This window comes from Carassius carassius, chromosome 28 (assembly GCF_963082965.1).
Source record: "Carassius carassius chromosome 28, fCarCar2.1, whole genome shotgun sequence".
Classification (NCBI taxonomy): Eukaryota; Metazoa; Chordata; class Actinopteri; order Cypriniformes; family Cyprinidae; genus Carassius; species Carassius carassius.
This window is the reverse complement of record NC_081782.1, coordinates 25,446,505-25,473,366: the sequence shown is the minus strand read 5'-3', so window position 1 is coordinate 25,473,366 and position 26,862 is coordinate 25,446,505. Positions and strand designations below refer to the sequence as shown.

General features: G+C 37.7%; 2 protein-coding genes across 3 annotated transcripts in view; both read right to left on the bottom strand.

Annotated features, from left to right (window-relative positions):
- LOC132108242 (protein Atg16l2-like) overlaps window positions 1–7,554 on the bottom strand; it is a 43,948-nt gene extending 36,394 nt beyond the window's left edge. Inside the window, exons 1-8 of one of the 2 annotated variants that reach the window (XM_059514911.1) lie at window positions 6,322–7,554; window positions 5,607–5,676; window positions 5,096–5,147; window positions 4,486–4,559; window positions 3,111–3,362; window positions 1,846–1,911; window positions 1,493–1,582; window positions 1,188–1,241 (exon numbers count right to left, since the gene is read on the bottom strand). In XM_059514911.1, coding sequence (XP_059370894.1) covers window positions 1,188–1,241; window positions 1,493–1,582; window positions 1,846–1,911; window positions 3,111–3,362; window positions 4,486–4,559; window positions 5,096–5,147; window positions 5,607–5,676; window positions 6,322–6,457 — 794 coding nt within the window. In that variant the 5' untranslated portion in view covers window positions 6,458–7,554. The remainder of the gene's footprint in view (window positions 1–1,187; window positions 1,242–1,492; window positions 1,583–1,845; window positions 1,912–3,110; window positions 3,363–4,485; window positions 4,560–5,095; window positions 5,148–5,606; window positions 5,677–6,321) is intronic. The other variant, XM_059514910.1, reaches the window with a different exon arrangement.
- A 96-nt stretch (window positions 7,555–7,650) lies between these two features.
- The window catches only part of wdr62 (WD repeat domain 62), a 38,275-nt gene continuing 19,063 nt past the window's right edge, over window positions 7,651–26,862 (bottom strand). The window contains exons 20-31 of the mRNA XM_059514909.1: window positions 24,885–25,024; window positions 24,692–24,753; window positions 24,348–24,614; window positions 15,777–15,931; window positions 14,520–14,641; window positions 14,290–14,409; window positions 13,968–14,079; window positions 13,675–13,777; window positions 11,475–11,529; window positions 9,839–10,567; window positions 9,347–9,441; window positions 7,651–8,576 (exon numbers count right to left, since the gene is read on the bottom strand). Of these exons, the coding sequence (XP_059370892.1) occupies window positions 8,316–8,576; window positions 9,347–9,441; window positions 9,839–10,567; window positions 11,475–11,529; window positions 13,675–13,777; window positions 13,968–14,079; window positions 14,290–14,409; window positions 14,520–14,641; window positions 15,777–15,931; window positions 24,348–24,614; window positions 24,692–24,753; window positions 24,885–25,024 (2,221 nt within the window). The 3' untranslated portion in view covers window positions 7,651–8,315. The remainder of the gene's footprint in view (window positions 8,577–9,346; window positions 9,442–9,838; window positions 10,568–11,474; window positions 11,530–13,674; window positions 13,778–13,967; window positions 14,080–14,289; window positions 14,410–14,519; window positions 14,642–15,776; window positions 15,932–24,347; window positions 24,615–24,691; window positions 24,754–24,884; window positions 25,025–26,862) is intronic.

Sequence of the window (26,862 nt, the reverse complement as noted above, 5' to 3'; positions counted from 1 at the left end):
TTGAATGTACTGAGGACGCAGCGGATTACTTCTATTTTTCACAGTAATGTGCCTCAAAATCTACCTGAATACATATATGCCTGCGCAAATCATTTCACTCCGGACTATTGGGTGCGTATATTATCAAGGAGACAGGGTGGGAATATAAAGCTTATTTGCATTTAAAGTGATACACACCAAAACAGCTCTTTTTTACACACACCCCAAAAATGACATTTTTCCAGCTGTTATAATAAATGTGTGGGGTATTTTGAGCTGAAACTTCACAGACTCATTCTGGTGAAACCCTAGATTTTTTTCATTTTGTAAAACGAGCATAATATGTAGCAGACTTAATGCAGGTGCGGTTCGTTTCGCGTCTTTACGTCAAATAGGTCAGATCGGGTATGGATTTAAATTAGTGCTGCTTCCAGTAAAGTACTGTGGGTGCAGGTTTTTACCAAAAAGGAACCATGTAGGAAACTGACATATAGAAGTAATAACATTTCCCGTGCAAACAACTGCTAGCGCTAGAATGGATGTCTTGACTCTGTAATGAAACAGACGAGAATCCACTAAACTGTAACTTCAAAATCAGATCCAGTAGACTTCACTTAAATCAAATTGATGTTCATTTAATATTAATTATATCAAATGTATCAAAAAAAATTATTTAAAATAAAATTCAATTCAATTTTATTTTATTTTGTTTATTCATTATTAACATTTAACAGACATACTTTAAATTTACAATTGGTTTATTGTAAATCATCACCTGTCAAGTGGCATGATGATATAGGTGTGTGCGCCTATAAAGTGGATTCAGACTATACTAGTTTGTTCAAATCAGATTTACATTTTAACAACAGGTTTACTTTTCAAGCACATTTTTGTTTTTTATGCTACACATTAGGGGAAAAAAGGTTTTTCAAAGAGATTAATAATTGAATTTCCTAATTTTGAGAACTGTATGTTACTATGGGGTTTGCTTAGAATTTGCTGTATTTCTAATTTTAAAAAGCACTGCTCACTTTTTTTCTATGATTTCTACACTCTGTTTTTTTATGTTCACCTATGTACATGTACACTAACACGTCTAAAAAAATAAGGTTCCCCTTCACATTCCCCTGTGAAATGCCTTAAAACTTTTCAGACAATCACAGCTTCTGCTATACAGTGATTCAAAGAGCTTTCAGTGAGAAACGTACTCAAAAAGTCCTCTGATGGAGCTGATGATGCGCGGAGATGTAGCTGAAGCAGACCTGAGAAGAAAAAACAACAACTTTGATAGTCCAGACTTTGATAAAAAAAATATAAATGCATTAGGTTATTAATGATACTACATGAACTGATGTTAAAATTACTCCGAATTAGCCATAATTAGGCAAAATTATTTCCTAGGGTAATCAACAGCCTCAATGCTACAGATAAAGCTTAAGATGCACCCAAAATATTACTTAGATATTTTACCCAAAATAATTACTGTATTATACATGAAGGCCCCTGCTATTACCTGAAAAGTGGCCCGTGGGATCTCTCCAGCCTCTCTGAAGAGTCACTTTTAGGGGACGATGGTCTGGGAGGTGACATATTTCCAGACTCTCTGACAGGCAAAAGCAAAACAATGAATGAAAACATGTTGATTTTATAGGATTGTTTATGCTGCCCTTATATGCGGATTAAAAAATCTTTGCTCACCCTCATTATTACAAACCGGCATGACTTTCTTTCCTCTGTGAAACACAAATAACTAAATGACAGCGCATACTGTAACAACTCTCCTTTTGCGCTTCACAGAAGAAAGACAGTGATGAGGGTTTGGACTGACATGAAATCAGATTCACACTTTATGCAGCTGATACTTACTCAATAATATTCACGTTCTTACTGGCAGCCATCTGAAGCTCTTTGTGAAGACTGGCCTCTCTGGCTCTAAGACAGAAGAGGGAATGTGATCAAGAATGATGTGGTGTTTAAGGAATGGACAAAATTTGCTTTCAACATTATGGAAAAAAACCCTACAGATGATTTGCCAGGAGCAGAGAGATTCTTCTCCATTAACTTTGAAAAGTGACAAAAACACTAACTCATTAACCATATTTTTCGGACTATAAGTCGCACCTGAGTATAAGTCGCATCAGTCCAAAAATACGTCATGATGAGGAAAAAACATATATAAGTCGCACTGGACAATAAGTCGCATTTATTTAGAACCAAGAACCAAGAGAAAACATTACCGTCTCCAGCCGCGAGAGGGCGCCCTATGCTGCTTAGTGTAGACTACAGGAGCACTGAGCAGCATAGAGCGCCCTCTGGCGGCTATAGACGGTAATGTTTTTCTCTTGGTTCATTTCTCTTAGTTCATTTCTCTTGGTCCATTTCTCTTGGTTCATGTCAAATTAATTTTGATAAATAAGTCGCACCTGACTATTCGCAGGACCAGCCAAACTATGAAAAACTACTTTAACCATCTTCTAAGCCATTGAATTTTAACAAACAATGTTTGACGTGGCCTCTGTGTCCGTTATTCCTTGTTGGCAGATGTAACAAAATATTTGGACACTAATAAGAATGTAATACTTTTGAGACTTGTTATAACATTTGTACATCATATTTGTTCTTTTTCTTGTTTTTGATTGCTTCCATTGTCCTCATCTGTAAGTCGCTTTGGATATAAGCGTCTGCTAAATGAATAAATGTACTTTTAGCTCCTATATTGTAACATATTTACAGAAAAAGTTTATCCAAATATTCAAATTATGTCATAATTTACTCGCCCTTATGTTATTCCAAACCTGTTTAGTGAACTTTCTTGTGCAGAACACAATAGCAGATATTGAAAGAACACTTTTGCCCATACAGTGACAGTCAATAGAACAACAATGGACCACTCTGGCCTTCAGTGTATAAACCAAAAAAAAACCTGTGTTCTATGGAAGAAAGAAAGTCAGGTTTAAACAGCATGAGGTTGAGTAAATGATGATATAAATTTCATTTCACCATTCTGCTGAATCAATGCACAACCGATGACATGAATTAGAAGACGGGAGATTATTTTTGAGAGATGGATCGGATTTGGTTATTCTAATGGCGCAGCAATCACACATTTCACCTCCCATCATGCCTCTGACCTCACTCTCTTCTCATTGCGATGGTTCATGCGGACAGCAGCCTGCTGTTTTGGAAGGATCATGTTCTCCAGGATCTCGGAGCTGCGGAGTTTCTCTTGTCGGTACGTCCTCTCCATGTTCTGGTGCTGCTCCAGCAGAGAATCATATTCTTGTTTCAGAAGTCGGTTTCTAGTCTGTACCTCTGCCACGCTTTTCTGAAGCACGCTGTGTTCTGACGCCAAATCACTGAGATAGTTTTGGACCTCATATAGCCTAATAAAAATAAAATAATAATTATTAATGCAAGATCTATCATAAAATGGTTTTGGATATTCAAGAAATTATTTTGCAGCTTTGTGCATTCCATTATGCACATCTAGACCAAGCTAAATAGTCTACAGCTAGAAAAAGGAATAGTTAATGGAAATTCGATATGAGTTATTTTTAATCTAAAGAATGGAAAGAGATGTCCAGGGTTATTCTATCTTTCACCTTTAGCCGTATGTTAGATTTAGGTCCAAAATTTAGGACATTATTAATTTATAATATTGAGACAACAGCTTGTGTGTAAATAAATGTCACTTTCCACATACAGGATACAACATAGGGCCTGAAACTCTCTCTCTCAAAAAAAACAAAACAACAACAACAAAGTTTTAGTAAAAGGAGCGTAAGTATCATTTAAAGGAGGTTCTTAATCTTATAAAAACGTTAATTAACAATATTGAGAGGTAAAAAGTAAAACTAAACATTACATGTTCTGTTTTTAGCATTTTGCTGTCATTTTATATTAGTTTTAAAATGTTAGCACCCTGTTACCATTAGAGTGCAAATATATTAATAAATTGGGTTCTGGGCTCCTAAAGCTATCACTCAGTAGTGGGGTCAAAATTTCAAGTTATTTCATATCACTGCAGATCAACTGATAATGAGACCAGAGAACAGGAACATGACCAAATATGGGAACACTGGGGGCAAAACAGGTCCAGAATCCTGACAATACGCTTATTTGTGGAGAGTGCCAATGATACATCATTGCATACAATTAGCTCTTTAAGGAGCATCCATTCTGTTTTTTTTATTTACTTTATTTTATTTATTTAAAAAAAAATTGAGCTGCTATTACAAAGTCCATGTCTGAAACACCTTTTTTTGTAGCCCTGACATTATTTTCATGACTTAGCTACTTCACTGTGTTAAACCAGGTAACATGTTTCAGGCAGAGAGGTGTTACAGCAATCTACAGAGTGAGAAGAATGATGTTTTTTCAAATTATGTTAAATGTATTCTAGCAGACCCCAAAAAATGTAATTGTGGAGCTCTACATGTACATAATATGGCCTCTGTAGAAGAGAGGTTTCCTGTTTTCACGTCATAAAAGAATAAAGAGGTTCACTTGGTGTGCTGTTCATCCAGTGTCACTTCCTTTATCTGGATTCTCTGCTGCAGTTCCACCACTTGATACGCAAGCTGCAAGAACAAAACAATTCTAAAGCCAAAAAAAAAACTTTCAATAAAAAAGCATAATAACACAGACAATACTAATGCCGTTGGTTTCTAATGTTGACATATATTTTTTATTAGCTAGAATAGTTCGATATGAGGGAGAGAACCTGTGTTTTGATAAAGCAGATGTGCAGCAGGTTTTATCACAAAAGACTTTCCGACTGGTCTTAAGAAAACTTTAATTCAAGATTAGGTGTAACAACTGGTTATATACACCACTCTGATCAATTCTACATAAAAGCAGTCGAGTTTCCTAATATGTCTCCAAATAATGTTCTCATTCACATTAGATCAAAATGCTTTGGAAGAACATTTCCCAGGGCATTTTTACTTTATGCTTGTAGATTCGATGGCTGGCTGTCTGCTAAAAGGAAGAGATAACAACAGGCCAACTAGTAAACCTGTTCAGTGAAACAGGTCACAACTCGTACCATAAAATTCAGTTTGGTTTATAAACGTTTGACGAAATCCAATCATCATGAGAAAGGCTGATTTCCTACCTCCCCGGTGGTTGTTTGTAGAGATGTCAGCGAATCTTCTGTAAGTGAGGGTCTGCAAGGGACAACAAAAAGCATGTTGAAATTAAAAGCAGAATAAGATTTGTCATGGTTGAACAGGAAAAAACAGATAAGTATATACAGTATGCAATCTCTATACTGAAATGTCAAAATAGTATGGTTGGTAAGTTGTTACATATTTATAGTATCTAAAAAAATGTAATAATAATAATAATAGTAATAGAATCAAAGTGACAGTCGCATGCATGTTTCAGTAAATCCACAACTCCACCCATTACACTGTAATGTGTAGCAATCTTTAATTACAATTGAACAATCAGAGTTTATGGGGTTTGTTTTCTGTAGTATAAAAATGTGTTTTGTGTGGTATTCTAAATTAATAGTTTTATGTTGTAATATTCAGAAATATAATGTGACTGCATCAAACCTTACTCCAACTGAAGCAGTTTTTCGGTTCAGATCAGGTAAAGCATATTATGAGAGTAAAGGTTACCTTGACCCTGATCCCAGAATGCCTTTGGTTATGAGGGCTCTTTGCTTGGACTTCTCCAGCAGACTGTGATCTAGAAGAAGAACAATATGACAAACTATTTCTGAACAAGCATGATTTGTTTTATCAGAGGCCAGCCGATGTTTAACACTCCGAGAGTGTTTGTTAATGAGATTTTCAAGATTCACAGAATCAGAATGAGTGAGAACTTGCATAACTGAATTGTGTTTATTATACTGACGCTATGCAAATTAGACCTTCAGTTAAATTAGTTGCATTTTTTATATCCTGTTCTCCATAATAATAATTAATAAAAGTGGAGCATACTTCGCATTATAATCCTAAATAAATTATAAAATAATAAAAACAAAATATAAACATAGCTTAATTCCCACGTTACGAATACGAATATAACATATAATACAAATGTATTTTGTGAAACATTATATTTAACTGTTACTGCTCTTTGTATTTTCTGTAAAATATGATATTAATGAATTTTAAATATTTTATAATATTTAACTGTATTATATAGTATCTTTAAGTGCTTAAACATATATAAAATGTAATTATTTAATCAGCCTTACAGCAATAAATAGATTTCTAAACTGCTAGTGCATCCAAAACAACAGGTTTTTCTTATTTTCCATGACTTACAAGTTGCACTGCATGGCCTAAAAAATTAAAACAAAAAGAATAAAGCATTAATAAAGCTTACATGACTGTATGAGATCCTGGAAGACGCTCGTCTGGGTCCTGTTGCGATATTTCAGCTGTCTGATAACGTGACGCTTCCATGTTTCGATCTGTTTAAGTTCAGAGTTTCTCGCGCGCTGCGACGCCGCCATGATCATAAATAATAATTTGACTACAGTGCCAGTAATCGACTTTCTTAGACATAGTTCACGGATGCACGCCGCGTCATCTGGAACTTAACTTTTACGTTTGTTTTCCATTCCTATGAAGCAGAAAGTGGGCTGAGACGCGACGCGACGCGACCCAACGCGACGCGTCAGTGCAGCGGCTGTAAACACACGAGGGGAGCCGCCTGCTGCCTGCTGCTGTCGCTGATGAGTAATCATGACACAACATGTCAATGCGTCTCAGGCTTGCCTTGCAAAAAAACTGGCTAGAATGGAAAGTACATCTAAATCGCGGATAATAAAATGGGTGTGGTCTTTTGGCCCAGACGGTTTCTCTGATTGGTTAAGAACGTTAACTTATAACTGCATTAAATTATAATTTTTTTTATAAATCTTTGTGTATTTTCAACCCATTGTATATTGAAGTGTGACTGTGATTATATAGGTGAGAATACGTTTTTTGCATCATCTTTGCGCAAATATGCGGTCATGTGACTTATGTTACCTCTTTCATCGATTTGCCAAGATAGACCAATCACAATCGTTGTGATTACACAATTTCAAATAGTTGTATTCATTTCATAGACGTCCTGGGGCACGTTTTAATTTCTACGTCTGGAAACGATACGTAGAATTAAAATACTTCTGTTATACATTTATTTTACTAACGTTTCCCAAGAATTAAAAAAAAATGTGAATGCTGCTCATGATGGTATGGGTTTCTGAGCCTCAAAGCGCCCTCTGTCGCAACAAACATAGAAACAGTATTTGTTAGTAACATTGATGATCCAATGCTATGTAGTACAGCTGGACAAACACTGAAACCTCGGCTCACACCGATTTAATACGTATGACAGTAAGTCACACATAAATGACTAATACGTATGAATGACAAATACTGTAGGAACCACAGAAGTTAAAAATAAGTTAGAGTACATGTATGGGAAATATTGGAAAACTTTACAAAAAAAGTACCTATGGTTTCTACAAAAACACAATGCATATTACTTTGATACTACTCTTTTGAACTTATGATTTACCAAATTACTATAATAGTTTTTGAGTTAATCACTCATTAAATATTAAGTTTAAAGCTGAGAAAAAAAAGCAAAAAAAAAAAAAATTCAGTTATTTTTTTTTGTAAATGTACTGTCTTTCAGAATCATAATGAACCACAAAAACAATCATATTTGAATGTTTAATATTAAAACAGTGCAATTAGCTGGTTAAAACTTATTTACAAAGCCTTTGAAAAACAGACAACTATACATTTTCTGTGAAAAGAAGAAATAAAGGATTGTACATCAACATGACAAAGCATGATCAGCACACCAGTGACGAGCAAACTGAGTCACAGCCAGATGCTTTGGGAAGTCACTATTCAGAGCAACATTCGAAATAAAATGACAATGGAACACCTCTTAGTTATTCTGCGTGGCTGTGGTGAAATGGTGTAAAACTACACAAGCATTAAACATCAAAACAAAACCGGAGTACATAATTCAAATCTGCATTCTAAAAAGGTAACACCGTTTCAAAACTGTACATAAAATATCAAGGACATAATAGGGTAGGTCCTGAAGATTTGCCTTGACAATCCTTCAAATCATAAAAAAAAAAAAAGTTTGTGACCAAATACACTCAGGTATTGAAATGTAGTGTAAAATAATAATACAATTAAAATAAAAAAACAGGAAAGTATAAAAGACCAGTTTCTCACACACACAAATCAAATATGCATTTACATATTTAAAAACATAAAACCAATGAAAGACATCAAGGTTTAAAGGTGCTTATGGATATGCCATTAGAAGCTCATTTTTGCCAATCGAAGGATAGGAGCGGAGCGTTACTCCAGTGTGGCCTGTGCTCCTTTTTCAGTCATTCGGAGTAAGAGCATCTCTGAATATTTCTCCAGGAGGGCCACAGCTCTGTCGTCCCGGAGCTGACGGCCAGGAGAGTCCTCCGGTATGGGACGGGTGCTTTGGGGCGAGGGGCGTGTCTCTTGTGGGCACAGAGAGTTCAGCTCACTCTGTACCCCCACAAACACCTCCTGCAAAACACTCTTCATCTGCTCCTGCTGCTCCGACAGATCCGGGACAGAGCACAACTACAGAGAGGGGATAGATGATGTGTTTCACCATTAGACGGCTTTTAGGTTTAGCTTTGAGACAATGTTATTGTTAAGGTAATTTTGTACTAATTGAATTAAATACTTATTTCTATTTTTATAGACAGTTTCACCAGTTTCCACACAAATTTATAGACGCACACCACTGTTCAAAAGTTAGAAATATTTTAATAAATCTTACACTGAAACTTCAGAATTTTTAGAAACCATTACTCTAGTCTTCAGTGACACCGTATCAATTAGGAATAATTGTAATGTAGATTTGGTGCTTAAGAAACATTTCTTTTTATCAGTGTACGATTGTAGTACAGCATTTACATGAAATAAAACTTCTTGTGTAAATATAAATGCCTTTACTGATTAATTTAAATGCATTATTGCAGAATAATATAAAAATACAAAATAAAATAAAAAATAAATAAAAACTGACCCCAGGCCCCATATTCAACTTTACTGAAAAATAACTCTGGTGTTATTTTTAATTTAATAAAATCTTAATTAAAAAAAAAATAAAATAAATAATAATTATATATATATATATATATATATATATATATATATATATATATATATATATATGTGATAAGATTTACAAAATGATTTAAAAATAAATATTAGAAAGACTTTAATTTTAAGGAACAGAGAGAGGGTAAAAAAAAAAAAAAAAAACACATGGAAAAACTACAAGATTATATTATATATAAAATTTCAAATGATATCTCTGACACAGGAAGAGATTGATAAATCACCTTGTTATAAAAGCCAGTTGCTTTATGGATGGTCTGCCAGAGTTCATTTACCATCTCCTTACACATCTGGACACTCATTGACTCCGCGGAAAATCCTAAAGACAAAAATAAATAAATATTACCTTCTGTGACTGACTATATAAAAAAAAAAAAAATCCAAATATTAATCAGAATTCAGTCATATTCTGATAAGCATGTTGTTTAAACAGATTAAGCCAATGACGAAAACCTAATAAATGAACATTCTGGTTGGTTGAAATGTGAAGACAGTGAACACCCATTGGCATTGTAGTGGAGTGTTTTTAATATTCAAAGAAAAGTAGTATTCCTTTAATCTGAATTTTGAGCATCATAAATCTATGCACAACTATATGGAAGTATTTCTATGCCTAATTAACTATTGAACAGCTCTTTCAGAATAAAGCCTTAAAGAGGTTCATGAACCATGTCCTTGCAGTTTAAATGCATTTTAGCATGTAGGATACAAAGTACCTGTGTCCTCTTCAGTGCAGTGGTTTTCTGTAGCATCTTCAGAGTTCGTCTGATCGCTAGCCAGTGGATTCCCACATGACTCTGTAAACTGCAGGTCTTCAACCACAGAATGACTGGTTTCTGACACCGCAGAGTTCCTGGCAAATACTTCAGACCCAGTTGAGAACCTGCTTGAAGTCTTAGTAACCAAACTCTGTTCAATATTGACCATGTGTTTCCGACACTCCTTGCCCAGTGACCGCATCTCTGTGGGCGTCACCAGAGCCTGTCGACGCGGAGACTCGGCACGTTCAGCTTTCCCTAGACGGCTCTTGAGGGACACTGGTGATAAACTGGCACGACTGGGGCCCGCGAGGTCTAATCGAAGAGCCGCCCGGGCACTGTGGTTCCCCAAGGCAGGAGTAGAGAGAGCTGGTGTGGGATGAGATGATCCAGAGGACACAACTGAAGAGGAAGGAGGAACAATGTTCTCTTTGCTTTGATCCACACTTAGGTCCAGAGACAAAGACGGGGTGTTTAACTGCACTTCCTCTAATGTACACACGTTCAAACTCTCCACCGAGTTGCTCTGGGTTATCTTTGCTCGGGAGCTTGCGGTGGGACCCATGTAGCTTTGGCGGGAGCGCGTTACAGATGAGTCACAGGCACTGCTGGTAGATTTGGTGGTGAGAATGCATGTAGTGTTGACGGCAACATGAGCTTTGGACTGATTGCTCTTGTTTGTGATTTCTGAAAAGTTAAATATTAAAAGTTTATTAAAAGGAAGAAAATCCCAAATGTCATTTTTAAAGCTGGATGTTTAACCCCAACTGCACAAAGAAAACCAAAAACCAAGATGTGCACAAACTAACTGAGAAAGCAAATAAATGAAAATGAAAATCACCACACCAAAGTAAAACCGTTCTGATTTGGTAATTTGGTAAGCCCAGACATAAAAAAAAAGAAAAGAAAACACACGTTTGTTTTTGTGAAAAGTGGGGACATCCCATAGGCGTAATGGTTTTTATACTGTACAAACTGTATTTTATATGGCCCTACACCAACTCTACACCTAACCCTTACAGGAAACTTTGTGCATTTTTACTTTCTCAAAAAAACTAAATTATGTATGGTTTATAAGCGTTTTGGAAAATGGGGACAAGGGTTATGTCCTCATAAGTCATCCTCTCCTTGTAATACCTGTGTCATACCCATGACATTATACAGAGTTGTGTCCTGATGTGTCACAAAAACAAGAGCACACACACACACCACCCAACACCCTCTCACAGACCTCCAAGAGCATTTTTCCAGCGTAAAAAAGATAAGTTTTGGCAAGATTTCCGAGCACCCACTGAGGAACGTTTCTTGGTAACTGGAGGACAAGATTTCAGCATACACAAATTATAATTAAGCAAGCATTATATTTAAAATGACTAAAACAGAGCCTGCACTTCTGATATCTTCTAATTCGACAGTAACCAATTTTGAGAGGAAAAATGAGTTGTATTTTACATGGAGCACAGCACCTCATTGGGCCGATATGTTGAGATCACATGACCAGTCAGATACTACTGTTTAGGCCTTCAAATGACTTGAAGTGAAGCAGAACAAACTTGCTGATAGGAAGTTTCTATTAACAGGTAATGGGACATACCACTTTTCTCGTTCTCGAGGAGTCCACTGTTGTTTGAAAGAACCTTGGACTTGTCCTTAAAAGCAGGATAAGGGGAGAAAAATTAACAAGACAGAAGTCCCACAGACAATTTTAAGCTTTTGCCTGCTTTACTTTACTTTAATCTTTTCCCTGCTTTACTCCGCTTTTAAATAGCTTGTAAAGGTGGCGTGCTTATTTTGCTTTCACTTTTGAATTAGCGGCAGTCCAGCGTCGTCAACAACAACATACTACGTCAAACTCTAGCCTATTTATAAAACAGAACTTTTATTAACAAAACAAATAAAAGCACACCATGCTATAGGGCAGGCTATGCCTAATAGAACATTTACATAAAGTTTAAATAGGTATACAAAACTGGAAAAAGGCCAAGTATACATGCATAATACATAACCACATAAATACACGTAGAATGTTTATTAGCAAAACGAATAAGAAAGCTTGGAGGCACGGCATACACAATGTCAAATAAAATAAACAAAGTTTAAATAAAGTAAAAATCAGATAACAATGGGAACCAATTTAATAAGAAACTAATATTTAAAAAAAAAAAAAAAAAAAAACCTTCCAAAATCACCTTAGATAAACAGCAAAAGTTAGCAGGCTTTTCAAAATCCAAAATATTGGCAACCAAGCGCTTATGCATTTAGTCTGGAGATGAAATCATCCGCCATCGTCTTGTCTGTCTCACCTCACTCTTCTTGTCAGTCAGCTCAACTTACTGGATAAATTAAATATGATCTGTGATGTGACTGTCGTTCGGCACGCTGCATTGAGCATACGCATTCAGTTTTTAATTGTAGTGTCTGTTCTTTTACTCAAATAAATGATCTGTATTACTATAAAAAATCTAAACGATGGTGGGGGTCGGTAACGCAGTGGGCAAGTGATGTAACCAGTGTTGTGGCTTAACACCGGTATCACCGTCAGCACAGTCTATCGCTGCAAACCTATTTGAAGCCATGAACTATCTGGCAGAGTAACTTGGTAAGTGCTGCAAATTAACAAAACTACATGCAGATAATTTATCTGAAAACGTTATTTAAAAGACAGATTGTACACTTTAGATTACAGAAAACATGTTTGCGGTGTTCCTGCATGGCTTTGACTAAGAGATGTCGCTAGCGTGCTGTCACTCTTGCATTGCGCTTGCGTGGATTAAGTCATTTTTTCAAGAAAGTTTTACATTATTAAGAGAAAGTATCTTATGAAAAAATAAGTCATTATTTTGATTATTATGAAAGTCACTTTTTTTTTTGTCCGTGCTTTTGAGGTCATTTAAACTAAGAGAGTAATCCTAAACAAGGACTTCAAACTATTAGCAGATATACCCTTAAGACTTGGGGATAGTTATAAACAAGTGAAAAGTCTGTCATTTACTTTATAGGATAAAGATTTTATTTAGGCTTTTTATTTACACTGATCAATGGACATAAATAGAGCACATCAAATATAGCTACTGCAGCTCAAATTATACTTGCTTTGCACATAAGAACAAACGCCAGTGGTTCTTGTGGAAGTTCAAACATGCTTGAGTGAGTGAGATGCAAGAACAAACCTCATCGGTTCTCTAGCATCACACAAGCACATGTGAGCTTCCATTTACCATTTTTGATGTTCTTTATATACTATATGTGCATTTATCAAATGATTAAGCATAAACTAAATCAGTTCATCATATAAAGTTAATCATGTCTTGTAAGGAAACTTGGATTAAACTGCTTGATTCATGTAGATTCTTTTTAGGGGTACTGCGATTTTAAAAAGGAACAGACTTTCAAATCGAGGAACAGAAATCATTCTGGTTTCATTATGTATCTTCACTTGTGTTCAGAGGATAAACCAAACTTTTGTGGGTTTGGAAAGACTTGAGGGTGAGTAAATGACAATTTTCCTTTTTGGGTGAACTAGAAATATAAAAACCTAAAACCACATTACAGAGGTGTTATCATATGTAGAGGTTGCACATTACAGAACAACAATGGCATCACTAACAATATGGGAGAAGTGGTTAAATTTATGATTAATTGCACCATTTTGTTCTATTGAGTTTTTTTTTTTTTAAAGCTAAAGAAATGCCATAGAATTTTGTGACATTGCTATTCAGTCTGATTTGTCATTGGAATGAACAACCAATGGGATCATCTTGTATGACATTCAGACTTAAATAAAAAAATCATACCATTGTTCCATCAAGGGCTAGACAGCTATCACTGGATTCATCCGGTATACAGGGCAGGCAGGCTGCAGGCCTGCAAACAGTACTGCCACTAGTCCCAATAGTGCTGAAACAGGAAGACAGAAATGAAATGTACAATGTCATCTTCATGACACACTACAATATGTAATTCCACAGACACTTCTTCCCCCGTTTTATTTAGATCTCAAAAGGGAAGAGAAGAGCTATAATTGTAATCTTATATTTCTCTATTACACATATTGAACATTACAGTTAAGACATGGATGCTGACTCACCGAAAGCGGCTCTGAAAGCGTGAGAGGAAGCGCGTGGAGATGCTGAGACGAGGATTGAGGAAGTTATTGTCTGTTGGGGGCTGCAGACTGCTTGAATCAGTGTTGAACTTTTCTACAAGAGTTTCCACATCCACAGCAGATAAGATTAGCAATAAGAAATTCACCATCGTCTTAAAGGAATATTTCAACCAAAATGAAAATCACAAATGTGTTTATTCTCAGACTGCACAAATTTGTATTGTGTACTCAATGTATTTTTTTAAGCCAATAAAATGTTGATTTCCATTAAAAACAGACAGCTGATGTTGCAAACATCTTTTACCATTAGCCGCCACACCCAGAGAGTCAAAATGTTGGTGAAGCAAAGTTCCAGATTCTTCTTCATCCTCTTCAACTCCTGAGCTTCCTGTGGAGCTCACTTGACTGAGGGAGTCGGTTTCCTCTACAAAGCAACAAAACAGATAATGTCACATAAACAGGATGACCTTCAACTTTTCAAGGCAACTACTAATGTTTTACAGCACTCCAAACACAGCAGGTAATGTGACTCACGGTCATGGGGATGGTTGCTATGGGAGGCTGGACTCTCAGCTGAACAAGCACTATCTGGACTTAGCTCCTCTTCCTCAGGGTCATCACATGCACCCTGACACAGAGCTTTAACATCAAACTCTCTGCATGAAAAAAAAGGTTACGCAATAAGTGAAAATGCTACTGGGGACTTTCATATAGCTATATTTAATTTACTGTGTGTACAAAGTCCAGTTTCACCATATGAAAATGTGTCTCACTGTTTATTATTTCCTTCCTCCAATTCAGTTTGAATCTGGCACATCAACCTTTCATAATTTGTAAAAAAAAAAAAAAAAAAAAAACACTCTGGGACTCAGTCGGAAAAGGGTGGCTTGCCCACTTCAGGTTGGTGGAGAGTTCCTGCCTCAAGTGGAGGAGTTTAAGTATCTTGGGGTCTTGTTCACGAGTGAGGGAAGGATGGAACGGGAGATTGACAGACGGATCGGTGCAGCTTCTGCAGTAATGCGGTCGATGTACCGGTCTGTCGTGGTGAAGAAAGAGCTGAGCCGCAAGGCGAAGCTCTCGATTTACCGGTCAATCTACGTTCCTACTCTCACCGAAAGGACAAGATCACGGATACAGGCGGCCGAAATGAGCTTTCTCCGCAGGGTGGCTGGGCGATCCCTTAGAGATAGGGTGAGAAGCTCAGTCACTCGGGAGGAGCTCAGAGTAGAGCCGCTGCACCTCCACATCGAGAGGGGTCAGCTGAGGTGGCTCGGGCATCTGTTCCGGATGCCTCCTGGACGCCTTCCCGGGAAGGTGTTCCGGGCGCATCCCACTGGGAGGAGACCCCGGGGAAGACCTAGGACACGCTGGAGAGACTATGTCTCCCGGCTGGCCTGGGAAAGCCTCGGTGTCCCCCCAGAAGAGCTGGAGGAAGTGTCTAGGGAGAGGGAAGTCTGGGGTTCTCTGCTTAGACTGCTGCCCCCGCGACCTGGCCCCGGATAAGCGGAAGAAGATGGATGGATGGATGGCACTCTGGGACTGGTGACTTTCACATCAAGTAACCACTGGGATACCTCAGGGCTCAATGCTTGATCCCCTTATCTTTTGAGTACATACTACAAAGCTACTCTAAGTCATGATACTTTAAGGCATTTTTAAATATTAAACAAAAATCAAATAACACCATTTCTCATGTTGCTGGAAAAGTATCTGCTAAATTACTAAATGTAAATATGCCCACTTTCTAAGGGAAAAAATTAAGTAAACCAGATATCATTACAAGCAATTTACCCTTCTCCTGTGGACAGAGCAGTGCTGTTTGCTGGGTACAAAATGTAGCCGGTCTTGTCTGGTGAGCTGAGCTCTGGATGAAAGTTCTCCTCTCCATGTGGCAATTGCAGAAAATGTGGCTCCTTGAGCGAAGAGCTAAGCCCATCTCGGGAATCCTAAAACAAATGAACAAACACCTTCATATTTCAATTAAGGGATCAGATGATTACATGGATATGATTATTAGTTAGCCTTGTTAAGAAAAGCATCACTGCTATTATTGGCTCAAACTTCGAGTTATAGATTTTGTGTTTTTGTTAGTCCCATTAACTGTTCTTACCCACTTGACCATTGTCAATTGTCATTTTTCTCAAATATCCAGTAACGTGAAGCTGGGAAAATAAGACCAAACCTACAAACAGGGTTCGTGAGGCCAATAAGGAAGTGACAAAAACTGCAATTCATTGACTGGCCTCTTGAGGCTGGCTGCAAAAGGGAGTCAATCCCATAGACTCCCCATGTTAAAATGCCCAACTTTACAGCAGAAAAAAAAAAAAAACGTTTACAGCCTGGTGCGTAAAATGATTTTGGTCCAAATTGCTAATTTTGCCCTTCATGATAACTGTGAGGAGGGTGAATTTTTTTATAACTCATCTGTTTAAATTATATTAAGACTTAAAGTTCTGCATAATTAAGGTTGCTGACACTGCCGTCACGCTCCGTGGGCATGGCTTCAGCAAGTAGCTCCTGCCTTTTTGCCCATTTTTGATTGTCCGGGAGAGTCGGATGGCGACGGCCCGTTCTTGGCGAGGGCACACGTCACGGACACTACATCCAAATTTTGGAAGAAATAGTGCATCACCTAAAATCGTCAACCTGTTATCTTAACACACTTCCCATATCTTTTTTCAAAAGTGTGCCAAATTGTTTAGAAGCAGATCTCTTAGAAGTGGTGAACGCCTCACTTCTTTCTGGGACATTTCCAAACTCCCTGAAAATTTTGAGCAATTATAGATCAATATCTAATCTTCCTTTTATAGGGCAAAATTACAGAAAAGGTTGTTTTTAGTCAGCTGAAAAAAATACCTAAACTCAAATGGATACCTGGACAATTTTCAATCAGGTTTCCGACCGCATCACAGCACAGATTAAGATAATAAATGATATTCGCTTAAATTCTGACACTGGCAAAATATCAGTGCTGGTATTGCTAGATCTCAGTGCTGCGTTTGACACTGTCAATCATAAGATACTACTAAGAGAGACTGGAAAACGGGGTCAGGCTGTCTGGGATGTTACTCAAATGGTTCAGGTAATACTTAGAGTGAGTCTAGGAGAGCATAAGTCTAAGTGGACATCCATGACATGCAGAGTCCCACAAGGCTCAATTCTTGCACTGCTTTCGTTTAGCCTGTATATGCTCCCACAAAGTCAAATAATGAGAAAGAACCAAATTGCCTATCACAGCTATGCTGATGATACCCAGATTTACCTAGCCTTACCTCCAAATGACTACAGCCTTATTGACTCCCTCTGCCAATGTATTGGTGAAATTAATAGTTGGATGTACCAGAACTTTCTTCAGTTAAACAAGGAAAAAAAACTGAAGTTATTGCGTTTGGAAACAAAGATGAAGTTTTCAAGGTGAATGCATACCTTGACTCTAGGGGTCAAACAACTAAAAATCAAGTCAGGAATCTTGGTGTAATTCTGGAGACAGACCTCAGTTTCAGTAGTCATGTCATTACAGTAACTAAATCAGCATACTATAATCTAAAAAACATTAGAATTAGATGTTTTGTTTCCAGTCAAGACTTGGAGAAACTTGATCATGCCTTTATCACCAGCAGGGTGGACTATTGTAATGGGCTCCTCACCGGCCTTTCCAAAAAGACAATTAGACAGCTGCAGTTTATCCAGAACGCTGCTGCCAGGATTCTGACTAGAAAATCTGAGCATATCACACACTTACACTAAAATCAATCGTAAATGTAACTGGAAGCCAAAGTACTTTTACTCATATATAAATCACTCAATGACCTAGGACCGAAATATATTGCAGATATGTTCACTGAATATAAATCTAACAGAGCACTCAGATCATTAGGATCAAGTCAGTTAGAAATACCAAGGGTTCACACAAAACAAGGGGAGTCCGCCTTTAGTTATTATGCCGCCCGCAGTTGGAATCAGCTTTCAGAAGAGATGTGCTAAAACACTAGTCACATTTAAAACAACAGTCGTGGCCAAAAGTTTTGAGAATTACATAAATTTTGGAAATCGGAAAGGTTGCTGCTTAAGTTTTTATAATAGCAATTTGCATATACTCCAGAATGTTATGAAGAGTGATCAGATGAATTGCATAGTCCTTCTTTGCCATGAAAATTAACTTAATCCCCAAAAAACCTTTCAACTGCATTTCATTGCTGTCATTAAAGGACCTGCTGAGATCATTTCAGTAATCGTCTTGTTAACTCAGGTGAGAATGTTGACGAGCACAAGGCTGGAGATCATTATGTCAGTCTGATTGGGTTAGAATGGCAGACTTGACATGTTAAAAGGAGGGTGATGCTTGAAATCATTGTTCTTCCATTGTTAACAATGGTGACCTGCAAAGAAACGCGTGCAGCCATCATTGCGTTGCATAAAAATGGCTTCACAGGCAAGGATATTGTGGCTACTAAGATTGCACCTAAATCAACAATTTATAGGATCATCAAGAACTTCAAGGAAAGAGGTTCAATTCTTGTAAAGAAGGCTTCAGGGCGTCCAAGAAAGTCCAGCAAGCGCCAGGATCGTCTCCTAAAGAGGATTCAGCTGCGGGATCGGAATGCCACCAGTGCAGAGCTTGCTCAGGAATGGCAGCAGGCAGGTGTGAGCGCATCTGCACGCACAGTGAGGACAAGACTTTTGGAAGATGGCCTGGTGTCAAGAAGGGCAGCAAAGAAGCCACTTCTCTCCAAAATAAACATCAGGGACAGATTGATCTTCTGCAGAAAGTATAGTGAATGGACTGCTAAGGACTGGGGCAAAGTCATATTCTCCGATGAAGCCCCTTTCCGATTGTTTGGGGCATCTGGAAAAAGGCTTGTCCGGAGAAGGTGAGCGCTACCATCAGTCCTGTGTCATGCCAACAGTAAAGCATCCTGACACCATTCATGTGTGGGGTTGCTTCTCATCCAAGGGAGTGGGCTCACTCACAATTCTGCCCAAAAACACAGCCATGAATAAAGAATGGTACCAAAACACCCTCCAACAGCAACTTCTTCCAACAATCCAACAACAGTTTGGTGAAGAACAATGCATTTTCCAGCACGATGGAGCACCGTGCCATAAGGCAAAAGTGATAACTAAGTGGCTTGGGGACCAGAATGTTGAAATTTTGGGTCCATGGCCTGGAAACTCCCCAGATCTTAATCCCATTGAGAACTTGTGGTCAATCCTCAAGAGGCGGGTGGACAAACAAAAACCCACTAATTCTGACAAACTCCAAGAAGTGATTATGAAAGAATGGGTTGCTATCAGTCAGGATTTGGCCCAGAAGTTGATTGAGAGCATGCCCAGTCGAAGTGCAGAGGTCCTGAAAAAGAAGGGCCAACACTGCAAATACTGACTCTTGTCAGTATTTGTAATTATATTTCATTACATCACAGAAACAACTGAAACAAAGATCTAAAAGCAGTTTAGCAGCAAACTTTTTGAAAACTAATATTTATGTAATTCTCAAAACTTTTGGCCACAACTGTAGACTCAAAACCCATCTGTTTAGCTGTGCATTTATTGAATGAGCACTGTGCAATGTCCGAACCGATTGCACTGTATTTTACGTATTCACTGTATTTTTTTTGTAAAATCATTTTCTATTTTTAACTGTTTTAAATTCAATTTTAAATAAGTCAATTTTTAAATCATTTCCAAAGTTTTAAAATAGCTTGTTTTCATTTTTGTTTTATTATTTTTTCATAACTATTTTACTTCGTTTTATGTTAAGCACTTTGAATTACCATGGTGTACGAAATGTGCTATATATAAATAAACTTGCCTTGCCTTACATCCATGTTTTTATGCAGTCTATGCTTTTAACTAACAAATTTCCATGTTATTTTCAGCAGTTCATTTCATGACTCCTGGTTAATAATTAAAGAAATTATTATTATTTTTTTTTTCCAAGTTACAGCATTCAGTTATTTATTGGCAAATACTTTGGAGCTGGGTATAAGTATAAAAAAAAAAAAAAAAAAAAAATCCAAATAAATTCCCTGACACTTTCAGGACTAGGCATCACCTTTTAAAATTTCCTTTAAGTCCTTAAAGTACCATTCAAAGTGTCAGCGACACACAACAAAGCAGCATAATCCCAATTATTTTCAATAAAAAGATGGTGACTTCCAGCAATACGAGCAACTCCATCTGCTGGCAAATGGATGCAGGCACGTCCAGCAATTTGGCAAAGTTGAGAAATGTCTAACTTTATGCAAATTTCAGGAGTAAAAAACCATAGGAGTGAAATCATGGGAGGTCAAGCATCACCCATCTCAAGGCAGGCAAGAAAGGACTTTACAGAGAATTTATGGAGCGATTTCACTGTTCTGTATGAGTAGTACACTGAACAAAATTATAAACGCAACACTTTTGTTTTTGCCCGCATTTTTCATGAACTTTTTCTGTGTACACAAAAGGCCTCTTTCTCTCAAATATTGATTACAAATCTGTCTAAATCTTTATTAGTAAGCACTTCTTTGCCGAGATAATCCATCCACCTCACAGGTGTGGCATATCAAGATGCTGATTAGACGGCATGATTAATGCACAGGTGTGCCTTAGGCTGGCCCACAATAAAAGGCCACTTTAAAATGTGCAGTTTTAACGTATTGGAAGGTCCGAAAACCAGTCAGTATCTGGTGTGAACACCATTTGCATCATGCAGTGAAACACATCTCCTTCACATAGAGTTGATCAGGTTGTTGATTGTGGCCTGTGGAATGTTGGTCCACTCAACTTCAATGGCTGTGTGAAGTTGCTGGATATTGGCAGGAATGGATCCAGAGCTGCCCAAACATGCTCAATGTGACATGTCCGGTGAGTATGCTGGCCATGCAAGAACTGGGATGTTTTCAGCTTCCAGGAATTGTGTACGGATCCTTGCCATGGGACCATGCATTATCATGCTGCAACACGAGGTGATGGTCGTGGATGAATGGAACAACAATGGGCCTCAGGATTTCACAGTATCTCTGTTAGGTGCGGGCGATTTTTTAAACACGATATGGATTTTGACATAAACAATATATCGATATATACGATATATTTAATTCCGCCACTTTGCTTGCTTGCCTTCTCTGTGCTGTGCTCGCCCCCGCCTCCTTGCTTTTGTACCCCCTCCCCTAGCGTGTATAGAACTAGTCTAAAAAAATAATAATAATAATAATAATAATAATAATTAAAGGACAACTGGCTCCATTATATGGAGATACTTCGGTTTTAAGGCGTCGGACGAACAGCAGGCAGATGTCTGCCGTAGGGCCCTATGATTTATATTTACAAAATAAAAGTATTTACCAGAAATCTATTACTATTGATCAGCAGAATGTACATAGCCCACTACTACTACTACTATTAAAATGAAACAAACATAATTTTTTGAGGAATAAATCACACAACATTTCTTCTATGTTTTATTTTTAATAACCAAAAAATAAAGTTTGCTTAATTTTAAATAATTAAAAAGATAAATTAAATTCATTTGATAACCAGAAAAATGTAAATAAACAGAATTTCTGATCATTTCACATAAGGCTATTTTAAGATTTTTTTTAAACTAATTAAGTTGTTTTTATGCATTTAAATAATTACACATGCTAAAACACAGAATTAGGTAACAATAAAACATATGGTGAAGAAAAAAATAAAACGTTTCATAGGGCCCTAAACGTAATATTTGGCATATTTGTTTTTGCAGTTATAGCTAAATAAATCGAGATATATTTTTTGCTCCATATCGCCCAGCCCTAATCTCTGTGTATTTAAAATGACATCAATAAAATGCACCGGTGTTTGCGGTCCATATCGTCAACGTATGCCTGCCAATACCAAAACCCCACTGCCACCATGGGCCACTCGATCCACAACGTTGACATCAGGAAACCACTCACCCACATGATGCCTTACACCCTGTCTGCCATCTGCCCTGTACATTGAAACCCGGGATTCATCAGTGTAGAGAACACCTCTCCAAAGTGTCAGACGCCATCGAATGTGAGCATTTGCCCACTCAAGTCAGTTACGATGACGAACTGCAGTCAGGTCGAGACCCCTATGAGGATGACGAGCATGCAGATGAGCTTTCCTGAGATGGTTTCTGACTGTTTGTGCAGAAATTCTTTGATTATGCAAACCGATTGTCTAATCGGCATCTTGATATGCCACACCTCAGAGGTGGATGGATTATCTCGGCAAAGGAGAAGTTCTCACTAATAAAGATTTAGACAGATTTGTGAACAATACTTGAGAGTAATAGGCCTTTTGTGTACACAGAAAAAGTTCATGAAAAATGCGGGCAAAAAAAGGGGGTGCGTTTATAATTCTGCTCAGTGTAAAAACAAACCTGACTATAATAAAACAATGAGTCTTAATGAGTGTGATTCAGACATTTCTCCTTGTAACATGTAATCAACGAAAAGTTTAACAGACACCATTCATAATAGCTCATAAATTGTATAAAAGCATCTCCAATCAAATTAACTTGAATGTAATAAATGTGGAGGAAAGGTGAGAATCTATTGGGATACCTCAGGGCTCAATGCCTGTCCCACTTTTCTTTTCAGTATACAACACAATGTCACTCTGACTCAAAGGAATTTTCAAGTATTAAACCATAAATCAATGACAATTTCTGGAGCGATAGCAATGTTCTATATCAGTGGTTTTCAACCTGTGGGCCGTATTGCAGGTGGGCCGCCAATTACTATTAAATAATTTAATATATATAATTAAATAACAAAAAATAAATATTAAACTGTTACTATGCTTCCACTATTCGAGCTCGCTGATTGGTTTAAGAATAAACCACCAATTTATCTTAGATATTTTTTTTGCTGCATATGCTACAAAACAACAAATTCAAACATGCATAAATGGGTTTCAACAGGGTCAACATTAATGGCTGTCAAAATGTTCCCTCCTGACTGCTTGCTCCACTGACTGTCTACCTGCTGCCGAGCTCTGCCTGGATCTGGTTTTCCCGTTATGCTGAGTGGTGCCAGCCAGAGTTATTTTGTTAATTTCCAGTCCATTCTAGGGTTGTGTGATTAATCGAAATCGTAATAAAATCAAGATTTTAGCGTGTGCGATTTCTAAATAGCTTTATAGCACGATTTTCAGTGGGCCTGACCTCCCGCAGTATGCTATCCGATCTAATCAGTAGAACAGAACAGACTGAGCTTATGCCTAACTGCAGGTTCACACACTGCCTGATGCGTCTTTTTTCCGAGCCCATGTTAATGGATCAGAGAGTTCACACTGTAAAAGGCTAGAAATAAAAACGTGCGAAAATAATTAATATCTAGCACATGAGCATAGAGAGAGTTGTGAGTGCACAGGACGCAGTTTAAGTGTGAGTAGACACGTTTTAAGTGCGCACACTCTCTCCGTGCGAGAGCAGCGTGTATCTGAGCAAGCATGTTTGGTTTTGTGATAGAGTAAAGGAAATCTGTGTGCGAGCAGAGAGATTCACGCTCACGCATTATTTTAAATGTGCTTTCACGTTATAATAACGTGCTCTCGCTGCTGCTTCTGCATTGCATACACATACTGTATACGCACTGCAAACGGAGTACATGTGAACCTTTATAATGTATAACAAATCTATTTCAACACCTGAGGGACCGCTACAATTAATGAGCTCTATGACCAATGCATGGCAAAAAATAAAAAAAAAGTCCCTGGATACGGGATTTGTTTATTTATATGTTTTTGCCATAAGTCTATAAAGTTTGTTACACCTTTACTATAGTGATTATTTTGAATTATGTCTGTTCTAGAGACGTTACAACTTTTTGATAAAGTTCTAATTGGTTTTCTTTTGGAAATAGGTTTCAAATTCATCCTGAATGCATTTATGACTGTAAAGCATGTGTCAAAATCGTGATTAAAATTGAAATCGCCATATTGATCAAAGAAATCGCCATAGGTTTTTTTTTTTTTTTGGTCCATATTGCACAGCCCTAGTTCATTCAATAAACACAGTTAACAATCTAGCTTCTGAGTACTAAGTTATTAACCCAACAATAGCGGGGTCAGTTAATTTTTTTTGCAGTGGGCCGCGCAAACGTGTTTTAAAAGCACAATTAATGATTTAATACATTAGCAATGCTATGGTTTAAATAAGATTTTCTTCGACAGCATCATTTTACTTTACATAAAACTATCACTAATCATATTAGAACAGTATTTTGATATTTTACTAATAATATTGTGCACTCTACTAATAAAAGCACTAGGAACACCAAAAAGCAGCTTCACAGTATAGAGTGATCACTGGTGTGGTATACGGGGGCATAGCGGGGCAAATTTGTTAAAAATGACATAACTTACACAGCAAATCTTGTCCTCCTCCTCTAGCTCATCGTCAACATCTTCATCCAGCAGACTGTTGAAACTCTGAGGGTGAAAGCGAGAGTCTTTCTCAAATTCTTCCTCTCCCACGGCTCTGCAGGGAGTGTGTGAGAGGGGAAGCTGCATGCTCTTCATCTCCAGTACTGTGCGGATGGCTAATGGATTTGACTGCACTGCCCAGCGTCCCTGTGGCTGGTACTGAGATCTATTCGCTACGTCACCACCATCATTTTCACCTCTGCCACCCTGTGACAACCAAGAGATCCACTGGTCATGAAAGAACACAATATGCAACAACATTTTATGAACAGAAACATACATACCAGTCTTCGAACCCACATGGGCATTTTGCCATTGGTTTGCAGCACCAAAGAATCCACAGATGCTGAAGTGGAACAGTCAAGCCCGTTAAATCACATTTCAAACGGCATTCTATACATTTTGCTTATGCACTTGATGTGACCCGAAAGGCTAAAGACTTCCAAGTATCACCTCAGAAGTGACAAACTGACGTACCATCAGTGGAATCGAGCCTGTCGGGAGTTCTGCAGTCCTCCACACAATCTTCTGGAGTCTCCTCCGGCATCAAGCTGCCCTCCTCTTCCTCCTCCATGTGAGGCAACACATTACAGGGTACAGTGATGTAGGTCTCTCTCCTAAGCAATAGGATTTTTTTTTTGTTATCTGCTAAAATCCATTATCGGAACCTCTAAGGGCTTTCATTTTAAAGCTGCAATCCATAAGTTTTGCCTCTTTGTCGCCATCTGTTTGAAAACCTGCAATTGCAGTTATTTGCGCAATTATCTTCAGTGGGTTGGGCACCGGGCACGGCTCCAGCGCAGATCAATGTAATGTTTCGAGGAGTATATGTGACCGTTAGTCACCGAACCAGTGTGGATACTGTATTTCACAGCTTCTAGCCTATATCTAGGAATATATGACCCAAATAAAAATGTCTGCCACGTTTGTTCTGACCAACCGAGGACAAAAGCATTACAATAAATTACACTACCAACGGTGATTAAATCTAACAATCGGTTAGCTCATATCACAAACAATGCAAATTATTATTGTTATACTTTGTGTAGATTTCAATTTCTGTACAGTCAAATCTCTAATTGTCATACCATTCAAATTTTTTATTCTTTAACCAAAAAAGTTGATTACTCTTTCTTCAAACTGGTTCTCTTTAAAACAAATATTGTGTAATACCACATAGGCTCTTTTGTAATCAGATGCACATTTAAAACCGGAATGTAACTTCGGTCACATGTGTTTCATAAATACACAATCCTTTCTGGATTACTATGGAAGGCATTTTCTGCCAAATTTAAATAAATAAATGAAATGATTAAAAATTACAATTAAAACCAGATGAACGATTTCATTACAGAAAACTGTACGCAAAATATGTGACAAAATTGAGAATGAAATTAAATGATTTCATTTTCACGGTGACATACCTGTCAAATTGAAAAATAAAATGCAATTGGTGATTTCACATTTCATTTTCAATAGTCTCGAGGCAAGACTGTCAATATTAAAATGAAAAGCCAAACGTGAAAAAGAAACTACACATACAGTTTTAACAAAGCTCTTTATTAACGCTCACGCAATAATAGTGACACAATTCAAATTTAAATTTTACTTGTCATTTTAATTCCTCTTTTATTTCACTGTTTTCATTTTCGTTTTCATTTTCAAAGACAACCTGCATGCAAATTATATGTTTATGAGTGGGTGTGGCTCAATTACGTTGTTACGTGGAGGAGCTGTAATGGCGGTTATGGCCAGTGTAGCAGCAGAATTAAACCAGCTAGCAAACATTTCGGATGATAATGACTTCATTTTGCTACGAGTTGAATCTATCTTGGATAGGGGTGCTCCGATCACGATCGGCCGATCGTTATGCGCATCTCGTCAGTAAAGCCGGTTCTCTAATCAGTGGTTAATTCCATCAGGTGCGTGATTTCACATAGAGCAGCTGTTACTACACAGAGCCATTGTTAACTGAGAAGATGCGCAAATCCACGTTCATTTTCAGCGTTTATTTGCGCATCTTCTCAGTTAACAATATGGCTCTGTGTAGTAACAGCTGCTCTATGTGAAATCACGCACCTGATGGAATTAACCGCTGATTAGAGAACCGGCTTTACTGACGAGATGCGCATTAACGATCGGCCGATCGTGATCGGAGCACCCCTAATCTTGGATACACTTGGACATTTTGCAGCCGTCACAAACTCAGCAGACAGCAGATTTTCCGGGGAGTCTCGTGGAGGCTCAGGCCGAGGAACTGCAGTGGGTCGAGGGTTTGATGCATGCTGGTCAGACTGGTTGTTTCTTCCACGTTCTAATGCTGCAGCAGCTTCCCGCAAAAGCTCACTAACAGATTCGCCATGTCTCGATTACAATATATTCACATTTTAATGTCGTTTCACACATTGTTTCAACCACCATTCAACTCATGCACACGAGACGATTGTCTCTAGCG